A 12401-nucleotide genomic window follows, 5' to 3' on the forward strand; every position below is an offset into this window, starting at 1 on the left:
CAGGCACCTCTCTCTCTCACACCCACCCACCCACCCCTCCATTTCTCTCTTCCCTTTCTCTCATTTTCCCTTCCACGTATCACATCTCCTCACCCCTTCCCATCACTTTCTGTGTTAGGGGGGATTTATGGGGAGAACGCACACACAATGAGAGGAGGATTAAGGGTTTTGTGTAACTTAAAGGATATAACTGACACCATTCATGATCTCCCTCTCATTAGGAAGTCCATGCTGTTTGAAAGAAACCCAATGTAAACTGAAGCTTCCTTTATTTATACCTGCTGAGTAAGTTGTGCTAGGCTTATCGTTTTTCAGAAACGTTCTTCAGAGCGACCTCAGCCAGCCTGTGAAAGGCAGCCAGCGACATCCTCACAAAAAGTCTTTGGTTGATTACTTATCAGCATATTTCCTGCTGTCTGAAGCATTACATTCAAAACCAACAGATACAAAATACAAGTATTGAGTGTTAGGAATACTGTAAACATTTATTTGCATCACTCACACAGATCTATAATGTACATCCAGTTTACAAAGGAGAGGGAATACCCCCCTGACACGGGTAGTTAAGTTTGGCAATATATCTGTTAAATGAAAGAGTAGGCGCTGAGAGTTCACATAAGTAAGTTATCACACTTGACACTCATCTAAAAAAAGAAAATAAGTTGGTCAAGAAACCCACAAATATATCTCAGTTGGTGTTCTGTGGAAGGGGAAATCACAATACAGAATTAACATAAGCAGAAAATACCCTGTTTTAAAATAGGTTTTAAATTTAGTGCACATTTCCCATAGACTCCAAACTTAAAATATTTCTGTATATACAAAAGGTACAATAAAATGTTACAGTGTTTATTGCAACAAACTAAGGATGCCATAATACAGATCACTTGTATACCCCCAACCCTTATATTGGCTTCTTATTCCTTCTGTACAGCCTTCTTTCGTTGCTCCACAATTGAAATATTCTCCCAAAAGGCACATACTTATCTACAAAGAAAGAAAAATATTTTTTTAAGTAAACACCATTCGACTGAAATCTTTTAACACAACAAAAAACCAACCAAGTCTCCTCAACCCTGCACCCACTTGAAAGCAACAAGAGGATTTCACGTATATTATATATCCAGCATTTAACATACTTGATGGTTGCAGCGACCCAAAAGCTGAGTTCAAACTTCCCTCTACACACACCAAAACCTTAGTCACCAAGCCACCACAAAAGAAAGGATGCACTGCAATTGAAAAAAAAAGCAAAGAGAAGGGGAAATGTGCATTTTGGCATGGAATGGTGGGGGGCTGTGACTGTTCCTCCTGTGGCTTTTAGGCTGCACCTCCAAGCCCAGGGCCTCAAACCCCACGACTCTCCCACCACAGCTGTGAATAGGAAGACTTCTCTTCAATTACAGTAGAGCCAGTGTGGTGTAGTGGTTAAGAGTGGTAGACTCGCAATCTGGTGAACCGGGTTTGCGTCTCCGCTCCTCCATATGCAGCTGCTGGGTGACCTTGGACTAGTCACACTTCTCTGAAGTCTCTCAGCCCCACTCACCTCACAGAGTGTTTGTTGTGGGGGAAGAAGGGAAAGGAGAATGTTAGCCGCTTTGAGACTCCTTCGGGTAGTGATAAAGCGGGATATCAAATCCAAACTCTTCTTCTTCTTCTTGTAGTCCAACAACATATGGAGAGCCACGAATCCCATTACCCCTGACCATTGGCCTTGCTGGCTGAGACTGATGACAGCAGGAATCCAACGGCATGGTGGTGGGCAGAGATGTCCCATGTTTCCCAGCCCTGATTAACAAGGTGGGGGACAACTTCATATAACAGACCAGTAGTACCTCCCACTCAATGGTACACATCTACTCCAGCTAATTAAGCTGACATGTTTGTGTTTTGGATTGTGGCTGTAACATTTTATGATGCAGAAGTTGCAAAATGCAATGCTTTTTGTTCTCTTATTTCTGACCTCAATCATAATAATTAGCAAGCTAGGCATTGTCTTCTAATCCAATTTTTTTGATGATGATTAGTAGTAGTAGTAGTAGTATTACTATTTTACGCTGCCCATCTGGCTGGGTTGTGCCCCAGCTACCCTGGCAGCTTCCAACACATAAAAACATAATAAAACATAAAACATTAAGAACTACCTATAGAAATGTATCTTACTGAACTGAGATACTGCATCCCATTTTACTCTCACCCCCCATCTTTTCTTGCCACTGTCCTTTAAATCAATCTCTTTCCACCCCCTCTTGCAGCAAAAAACACAAGCTTTACAGTTCCATCCTGTCATGAAATCCTCACTACCAGAGCAATAATATTCAGTCCACTCAGCAATTTATTTTTGGTACACAGTGCAATTTTGAGCATACTTTATCTACACAACACACAGCTAGCTATTACTTATAGGATGCAAGCAGTTCAATAAATAAAGGCATTATTGGATGTTATGATATTGTTTAAGTATCTTTTAGAGCCATCTCATAATGGCACTCAGGAGAAGAACTCAGTTTTCCAAGTATTTCTCTTATTTCAACATGTATATCCTTTTTGCACTCGCAGCATAATTCTTCTGCGGACATTTACTTTTTTCATGTTTATAGCAAATAAAATAAGCTGCACTGTTTTTAACTGTTTGCTGCTGACATGACTCAAAGTATTGCAATTTTAGACCACATTTGTGTTATAAAAAGGGACTTTAGGAGATGCCTTGCACCACTTAGGAATGCTAATGATTAAGCAGTATATAAATGCCTTGAAGAGATAAGGGTTCCATTTGCTTCTGTGTTTTTAGATTTTTCCAACACTGTAAGATAACTTTATCAGCATAGCACTGAGAATTTCCAACTCAGGCAATGTCGTATTCATTACTTGTATATATATTTGCAGCAAGGTGTAACATACTCTATGGATTACAAGCAGATAAGAGAAGTCTGTTTGTAACCTTGCCCAGACAGCTTTCAAATCTGTCATTGTGACCAATTTTGCATACGTTTTGGAAGCATAATAATATACGAACAGCCATTTATAAGGTTGCTTCACAACAGTTAAACATAGTTATTAGTACTCAAGACATATTCAATATAATTCAGGAGCTTCTTTTCCCCTTACTGACTTAGTAAACCACTACCTGGGATCTGCAGGCTGCAAGCAGAGGCTTCCATGACAATGATCCTGTAACCAAAGCTATTTCATCCCCAAAAATGGCTTGTCAGGGAGAAGGCAAGGCAAGAACCCTTTTTCCTACACCTAGTTTTATTCACAGAGGGGATATTTTGGTATAGAGGAGCAGGGAACACCCAGGTAAAATGGGACAGGTATAAGTTCGCCATAACAATGAGAAGAAATATTAAGAAAAAAGAAAAAAAGCCATGTTTTGAAATAAGCACTGTCTTGGTGGATACCTGAATGTGAGCCTGGGCAATTGCTACAAAGAGCTGCTCACTCCAGCTATTCTTACAAGGCAGAACAGGCCGAGAGTCAGTCCCCTCTCTAATAATTAATAACCACGCTAATTATTTTAAAGATCTGGATGTGTTGAATCAAGATATGCAGTATTCTTCAGGAGATTGGGGGAAACGTCCCAGCACCCAGTAACTGGGTAGCAGAGTTACTTGATGGCTGCTTCTCTGCTACAAAGCATTCATGGGAGAAGATCCAAACAGGGAAATTGGTGAGAGCTGTGCGTGCTTAACCCTTTGGCTTAATTCATACCTAGAGTTGCTTTTCCATTGTGAGGTTTCAGGCACATGTTTGCAAGTTGAAGCAGCTCAGGGACGCGAGTTTCAGGGAAAGGGTAGCTTCTGGAAGATGTGATACACATCTCCTCCCCAACATTTCTCATTGCACTTTACAACCCCCAGAGGATGCTTTGCAATGGAGAAGGAGAAGCCGTTATGGCTAGTGTTATTGTAGCATGTCAGGATTCCTGAACTCGGAATTGGCATGACTAATATACAGCAAGGGTATGAAAGTTTTAATATATGCAAGAGTGAAACACAAATTAAATACGCAAAGCAGAACAGCACACACTCGTTTTTTTTAAAAAAAAATATCTTGGAAAATATAGTTTGTAGGCTTTGGGACAGATACCATGATGGAACTGTTTCTAAACCTGAAGTAGCAAAGCAACCTCAATATATATATTTTAAAATAAAAGCAGAGGGAACCATGAATTCTAATAATGTTCATAAAGTATTTTGCAAAATTAGGAAATGAGACAGCATGTATAAGAACTACTGGGGAAATAGGGCATTCAAGCAAGTTAGCTATATTCCAGAGAGAGACTTGGAAAAGATTGCCCAATTTTGTTGAGAAAACAAAAGCCAAAGCACAGCCGTAAAAGTGCAATTATCTTACTGTGCTTTCCCATGGGAAATGAGCTGTATTCATATCAACAATGAACAACTGATTGTTGCTATTCCTCTAATATTGAGTATATTTCACTCAATTTCCCCCATTTTAGCATACAGAACTGTATTACAAGTAATTATCAACTAGAAGTGCATCTATCTAAACTGTGTTGTTTTTGTTTTAAAAAGAAGTTGTATCTCGAGACTTATACACAAAAATAAAAACCATGCACTAGCTCAAAGATTTAGATTTAGACAGAATCTCATTTTTGCCTTCCTCTTTAGTACAGTTGGCCAAAAAATGTTGGTAGGCTAAGAAGCTGATCCTTTCTTAAATCAAATAGTCTTATTTGAAGCTACTGCCGTATCTGCTTAATAAATAAACTCAAGTAAAGGTACAATTTGCCATAAAGTTGTCCAGTCTACGGCAATATCAACTGACACAACTCCTATTCTGCCCCAACACCTTCTTAATACTGAAAATAATGGCATCCAACTAGACAAAAACTGTTTGCCAGAGGCCACTTTAGTAGTGTTCTATGTTTTATTTGCTTTTTAAGGCAAACTAATTTTTAATTCTGCTGATTGGAAGTGACTCACTTTTTAAGAGTTTTGTTAATGTTTTAAATTTACATGTCTTCCGTATAAAAGACACAAGAAAGCTGCTGACATTTGTCTAATAAAAGAATTATCTCAAATAACACTGGAGATGGGAGTGTCAACACAGCTTTACATCTACATTTCAAAACTAGGTTGTTACAAGTGAAGTCCCATGCCACAACAAATCCAATTAGTCTACAACACACAAGGAAGACCTGTGCCACCTGAGAGACTAACACAGCTACTATTTAGGAAATGAAATACTACCAAGAATATCATGCAAGGATAGAATCCTTAATTAATTAGACATTGCCATTATTTCTGGAGTATAATAGCTTACAGAAAGCCTGGTATGCAGTATGACTTTATAAGAACAAGGACATAAAAAATGGGCAATTTAAGTATTTAAATAAATCAAATGCCCATAGCACTAAAGCAACACCATGTAAAGTATGCTACTGAACAAAGAATACAAATGACTGCTTCCTAAATTAAAAGCCACAGATCTAAGATTCTCACCCACAAGTTTGGGGATAACTATTTCCCTCATGTCTGATGTTGGCAATTTGGGTAAGGGAGGCTGCATGCAAGTAGGTTTGGTAACTGTGCTTGGAATGCCCCAAGACAATATTACACCGATGTACCATGTCCTCCTTGAAAGAACAACCAGTGCCTCCGGTCACAGAGGCATTTTTAGATCTTGTTCAAAACATCCACTTCATCCATGGATGCAGAATGAAATACATCACGCTTGGTTTCCAGTCATATACCTCGGAATCTGTTCCCTCTTACAACAAGGTGAACCTCTTAAACTCTGGCTACCTACCTTCGAGGATGATTGGCATCAAAGAGTGTTGTGTCGTCGTCATCATCATCTTGTTCCAATGGTGTCAGCTCTGTATTTTCTATGTTTGTGTCCAGGACCCCATACCTCCTCGTCTTTCTGTTTCTTCGTCGAAGTCTGAAAAGTGTGAAAGGTTACAATTTATTAACTGAATAAGACTAATAACAACAGAATTTAAATACCGCTCTGAAGGAAAACTTAAGAAAAACTAACATGAATTCAAGTGTACCAACAACCATCTGTATAAGCATTGCATTATTGTAATTCACATGCGTAAGCAGGATGCCCAATTCGACAGTCAAGCACTGAAAAACTATTGATTTGTATAATGTGATTGCACAATTTTAGTTTGCTTCAAAGAAAATTCAGCTTAATTTAGCAAACAGTATGAATAATTCTGCATTTCATCTTTCCAGATCTTACTCCCTTAACTATAGAAGGCCAAAATGGAAACATGGAGGGATGTGCTCTTCCATCTTTGAATAAGAAAACACACACACTCACAAAACACTTCTCAATTTCAAGCCAGCAGCTCCCACCAAGGCACAAGTACCAGAATATCATATTGTAATTTTTGAAAAAAAAATACAATATTGCTACTGTAACACTCATACAATGTAGCTATTGACTTGTGCCCAATATGTTTCACATGTTTTTTATGTAGCCAAAACAACATCTATGCACAAGAGAGAAGTATCATATGTTTCTGGGGAACCCTGAGTTTTGAAGGTCTAAAGCAGGCATGTCAAACCTGCGGCCCTCCAGATGTTTTGGCCTACAACTCCCATGATCCCTAGCTAGCAGGACCAGTGGTTGGGGAAGATGGGAATTGTAGTCCAAAACATCTGGAGGGCCGCAGGTTTGACATGCCTGGTCTAAAGAAACCCTTGGGGTGGAGAAGCCCAAGTGGAGGAAGACAAAAACAGTCTAGTGAGGACTGGGGATGTTGACAAAGAATGATGAGGACATTGGATTAGAGGGAAATAGAATAGAGTACTGTATTCTGAAGATGACTGAAATAGTGAAGAACAGCAGGACCTATTTGTATGACCCTGTGATGGAGCTGTAAGACTGCAAACAGGTCACAGTTTATTTGATTTGATCTATTTTACAGAAGCTTAATTATACTCAGATGATGCAGTCTATACCAGAGATCGTACTTAAGCCACTGACTCAAAGGGAACAAAATTCACTGAAAACTTGTCTGAAGAAATTCCAGTAAAATGCCATCTGTCAAGGAATGGCACAATCTTGTACTTGGTGCTGCCACCTTATGGCAGGGCACTGTCAAAATAATTTCCTGATTGATTTCTTAGCATATAAATGCTGCAATCCTATGCATACTTACTTGAGAACAAGTTAAAACCAACTTTCGTTTTGCTCTCATTCAGAAGTTTCATGCTACAAGTATTCTGGGTGTTTTATTATCCTAATCATCCATCCATATTCAACAACCAAGTGAGGCAGGATTTTGTTCTCGCTTAACAAATTATCAAACTAAAGAAAGTTACAAGTCCAAGGCTGCCAAAACAAATCTTAGCTAAAGATGAATCGGATGAGGGGATCATTTGCCAAAATGCAAACTATAATGTTATTGCAAAGCTGTTAAAGAACAAGATGAAGGACTGTGTTGCTTGTTTCCCACTAAATACAGTCTTATGCAACAGCCTTAATTTCACAGTGAATAATATATGACAAATGGTGCAAGGCAGGCTTAAACTTTTTATTATGTAAGAATATAAGACCAGATGTCAAACACAGTTCAACAATTTGGTCAGAAGCTCTCTCTATATGCTTTTCACAAATAGGATGGTTGTGAGAAAATCTGTAATTTAAATGTATCATAAGTCTGATGACAATCAAATGCAGAACAGGAGTTTAAGCATTTATGAAACTCATTCTGATGAAATGCATGCATTACACAAATGAACATTTTAAGACTACATTTGCCTGAGTTATGTGAAGAAAATGTAACCTCTCTAATGTAATTTTTGTTCATGAAGCAGGAAAATAAGTTGAAACAATAAAGAAGCCACTTCATTTTAAGTATTCCATTTCTACAGAATATTCCTTGAAAGTGAGCACACTTCCATGAATTCACAAGATGTAGATTTAATATCCAGAACTTTGTCAGTCGTCCTTCAAAAGGCTTACTCTGTAATTCGTGCAAATGCCATTTTCAATTCTATCCAGGGTGCCAATTTTATGCTGAAATACATTTTGGACATTCTGCTTCTTTATTTAGAATATATCTAGCTTCTGGTTAATGCAAAATGAGACTGATGCAACATGTGACATGTACTGACTTGTCAGCTGTTTTTCACAGAGACTATAATCTTTACAGAATATGATGCTTCAAATCATAAAAGAGCTCTGCTCAGCAAGCCCTACAGTCCAATCTCCTATTCCACAGTTTATGGCTTTCTTATCCACTTTCTATTTTTCCTGTTATAATTTATGTATTAATATTTATTCTGTAAGCAAAGTTCAAATAAAGGGCAGTCAATTAAAACCTATAATAAAATAAACAAACATTTTCAACAGATGCTTTAGGAGTGCTAAGAGACAGGATATGAAATTGACAGCTCTCACCGACACCCATATGTTGCATGTTATCAGCATGTTGTTCACAGGTATACTGCTCCTGATCGTGGAAACTCTATTTAACCCTATCAGGACTAACACTTGCGGATAGATGTATTCTCCATGAACTTGTCTAATCCTCCTAAGAGCAAAGCTAGCTACTATAATCACATAGTGTAACCAACAATTTACTAAGTTAATGCTACATGGTTTAGAAAAAGGGGGGGGGCGGGAGAGAATTCTGAAGGTTGGAAAATCAATACATAATTTCATAATGTGTTGTCACACCATCCTTCTGAAGGCCATTGCTAAAGATAAGCAGGCCTGGGTCTGGTCACTGCTTTGAGGGGTGAATTACCGGAAACTACATGTACCCTGCCTGTAGCTCCATAACATAAGGAAGGCAGGATACAGTAACAATATAAGATCTAATCAAAATAAATTGTAAATACTGTACATTGGTAAACCTGCACATGGGCTCTACCATTTCAGACTGTATTATTATTATTCCAACTGTAGGTGGGATTTGCATGATTGAATGGTCCTTAGCAAAAATAAATAAATGTATATACATCACACAAACACACATGCATGCATTTACATTTGTATACAAAGGAAGTTAGGATGCAAAGTGCCCTGCTTTTCTATATGGAGGAGTCAATAAAGTTTGCACCGACTTGGCAGCCAAGCCAAAATCCGTAGTCATCAGACTCTTTCCTTCAGTGGCATGTTTTCTCAGAAGTTACTCCCACTGATGGCTTAGATCCATGAACCATGTTGAAGAGAGGTAGGACCTGTTGCCACCAGGCAGCTGAGGTACATAGAATGCCAGCCATCACTCAAATGGCTCCCTCCAAACCTTCCTCACCAGAACACGGGAAAGGATGGATTTTGTTTTGGTGCAGAGTGCCTGGCTGCTCACTGTCCAAATAATCAACGCCAACCTTCCTCTCAAGTTGGAAGCTGCACCACGACAGGTAGCTGTGTTGTGCCTCCAACATGCAGTGTAACTAAGGGGTTTAATTATGCTCACCATAAAGATGAGGTTTAATTATGCTCACCAGACAGCAGTGGAAGTGAGTGTGGCCCATGACCAGAAACCTAGGCCAGATCCTGAGCATGTTCAGCTCAGTCACATGACTTGGCAATCCAGCTTCAGTCTATTTTAAAGGCTTATTTTTACTGTCAGGCTTATGCAGAGCCATGCTATTGAGTGCGGCTTGGATCTGGGGTAACATTTTATGGCTTAACTAACACCAGCATCTTGTGCATACGGTAAATTACCCTCTGTTTTCTTCTTCTTCAAAACATAGAAGCTGCTTCAAATCCTTGATATTTTGGTTGCCCTTCTATGCATTTTTCCCAGATGCATACAACATCCCAAACAAAGTCACACTATACCACAAAACAAATTAGTTCCCACACAGGACTGGATTACGGAGAGGTGTTTGTTTCATGGCTTTAAAAGCCCACTGCTTACTTGTTTTAGATACATATACTCAGGAAAACATGTGCAGTTTTTTATATAGATCCTCCTGCGTATTGAGTATGTTAATCCAACACAAGTACTGCTAGTTTCTCGGGGTTTGTGCCACAGGCTCCACAGTTGTCGGCCTTGAGTCTACAGTGGAACTCTGCTAGTTATGACATCTCTCTCCAGTCTTGTTTAAATACAAAATTATCATTATTCTAATCAGATGTCCCTTTCACTGGGTGCAAAACCTGCCCACATCACGTGCAGAAACTACCTTCCAGAAACACATATGATAGCACTTAAGATAAGGAGTGCCAGGTACACAAGTGACACATGCTCTATCAGATACGCCAAGGTAAACAAGGACCAGGGGAACACACGACAGCCTAAAGGGGATGTTTCGCAGGTGAGCAAGAAGAGAGGGCCATGGGCCATAGAACTGAAGAGTTGGAAGGGACCCCATGGGTCATCTAGTCCAACCGCCTGCAGCGCAGGAATCTCAGCTAAAGCATCTGAAACAGATCCAAACTCTGCTTTAACATCTCCAAGGAGAGACCACAACCTCCATAGGGAGACTGTTCCACTGTCAAACAGCTCAAAGTTTTCCCTGATGTTTAGTCAGAACCTCCTTCCTTGTAACTTGAAGCCACTGGTTCGCATCCTACCCTCTAGAGCAGGAGAGGGGGGGAAAGCTTGCTCACTCTCCCACATGAAAGACCTTGAGATGGCTATCATATCTCCTCCATGCATATTCCTGCATTGGGTGGGGGGGGGAGGTTGGACTAGATGACCGCCCCTTCCGTGATTCAAAGTGTTGGTGCTGACCTTTAAAGCCCTAAATGGCCGCGGCCGAGTATACCTGAAGGAACGTCTCCACCCCCATTGTTCAGCCCGGACACTGAGGTCCAGCTCCAAGGGCCTTCTGGTGGTTCCCTCACTGTGAGAAGTGGGCAGAGGGCCTTCTTGGTAGTGGCTCCCTTCAGATGTCAAGGATATAAACAACTATCTGACTTTTAGAAGACATCTGAAATCAGCCCTGTTTAGGGAAGTTTTTAATGTTTGATGTCTTATCCTGTTTTTATTATTGTGCTGGGGGCCGCCCAGAGTGCCTGGGGAAACCCAGCCAGATGGGTGGGGTATGTATAAATAAATAAACATTATCATCATTATTATAACCTCCTTCCTTGTAACTTGAAGCCACCCTCCAGTGCAGGAGAAAAAGCAGCTTGCCCCCTTCTCTCATAAGTGGAAGACCTCCAGATGGCTACCATTATCTCCTCCATGCATATTCCTTCATTGCAGGGGAGGGGGGTTGGACTAGATGACTTCTCGGGGTCCCTTCCGTGATTCTAAGATGCAACAGGGCTGAGAAAGGGAGAGGCCACCCTAGCCAACCTCCTTCCCCTTTTTCTTGGAGGGGGGCGGAAACGGGACATCCCTCAGACTCAGTTTCCCCAAAGCCAAGTGGAAACGAGGGGGAGATCCCCAAACCCTTCCGAGATCGACTGATTAGACTGATTACAGGGGTTCATCCTGCTGCCGCCCAAGGCTCACCGCACGGTCCGGATGACGAAGTAGACGATGAGCGCGGCGCTGGCCAATACCAGGACCGAGAGGGCGCGCTGGGTCATGAGCGGGTTGCGCTCAGGCGGTGCGGGCACGGCGGCGGCCACTTCACTCGCATTGCTGCTCCGCGCCGCCTCGCCGTCTGGGGAACCGCTGCTGCCCAGGGCGGGCGCGGCGTTGTGGCCGCCGGGCCCCGCCGAGGCAGAGGACGACGGCGCCGCCGCCGGCGAGGAAGGCAGCGGCGGCGGCCTCAGGACCCCCTGAGCCGGGAGCGCTTCCCCGCCCCACAGCGCGGCCAGCAGCAGCAGGAGCAGCCCCGGGCACAGCCGCCGCATCGCGGCTCGTCCGACCGTGCGCCCGCTGGGCGCGGCCTAAGCGCCGCCGCGGGGCCTGTCAGGAGAACAGGAAGCAGGAGCGGAAGTCCTCATCTTTCCTCTCACACGGCGCGGCCATTGAAGTCTCCCGGCCGGGACTCCCGCCCTCGCTGCTCAGGCGGCCTGGTCCCACGTGACCCAAAGGGCCGGTTATTCGTGCGCAGGCGCAGCAGGGCCCTCGGTCTCTCCTTTTGCCCGGGAAGCTCGATGAAGGAAAGAGGAAAGAGAGGCGGGTTTTTCCTGTCATGGCTAGCAGCCAAAGAGCCCCCACCCCCATCCTTGAAAGAGGGGCTAGGGATGGGGTTTTCGGGGACCCAGGCAAAACTCAAATGCCTCCCCCGGCGGCCAAGGCCACCCGTGGTTTGTTATCACCAGCAATTCCCCCCCACCCCAAATAGATCATAGAATCATAGAGTTGGAAGAGACCACAAGGGCCATCCAGTCCAACCCCCTGCCAAGCAGGAAACACCATCAAAGCATTCTTGACATATGGCTGTCAAGCCTCTGCTTAAAGACCTCCAAAGAAGGAGACTCCACCACACTTCTTGGTAGCAGATATTGCTCCCTGTTTGCAGAGGGGAGAGGTGCCAAATCCTTAGCCAAATCCAGCA

At 42.2% G+C, this 12401-nt stretch overlaps 1 protein-coding gene across 2 annotated transcripts; it reads right to left on the reverse strand.

Annotated features, from left to right (window-relative positions):
• Positions 1–459: 459 nt before the first annotated feature.
• Positions 460–11948, reverse strand: FAM174A (family with sequence similarity 174 member A). Of its 2 annotated transcripts, XM_060280175.2 has the most exons (3): positions 11405–11948; positions 5776–5910; positions 460–987 (listed from the first exon to the last, which is right to left on the reverse strand). In XM_060280175.2, the coding sequence occupies exons 1-3, from the start codon at positions 11749–11751 to the stop codon at positions 984–986; spliced, it is 486 nt and encodes a 161-aa protein (XP_060136158.1). In that variant the 5' UTR covers positions 11752–11948; the 3' UTR covers positions 460–983. The 2 variants fall into 2 exon arrangements, with proteins under 2 accessions (XP_060136158.1, XP_088508814.1); XM_088652688.1 differs by lacking the exon at positions 460–987 and having other exon boundaries at positions 5772–5910; positions 11405–11935.
• Positions 11949–12401: the final 453 nt, after the last annotated feature.

Source organism: Zootoca vivipara, chromosome 10 (genome assembly GCF_965207765.1).
Source record: "Zootoca vivipara chromosome 10, rZooViv2.hap1.1, whole genome shotgun sequence".
NCBI lineage: Eukaryota > Metazoa > Chordata > Lepidosauria > Squamata > Lacertidae > Zootoca > Zootoca vivipara.

Bases quoted from the DNA above. Each gene is read 5' to 3' on its own strand.
- FAM174A (XM_060280175.2), bottom strand. From the start codon at position 11,751: ATGCGGCGGCTGTGCCCGGGGCTGCTCCTGCTGCTGCTGGCCGCGCTG. The intron at 5,911-11,404 runs GTGAGCCTTGGG...CACACTTTTCAG, and splicing joins TTCGTCATCCGGACCGTGCG to ACTTCGACGAAGAAACAGAA.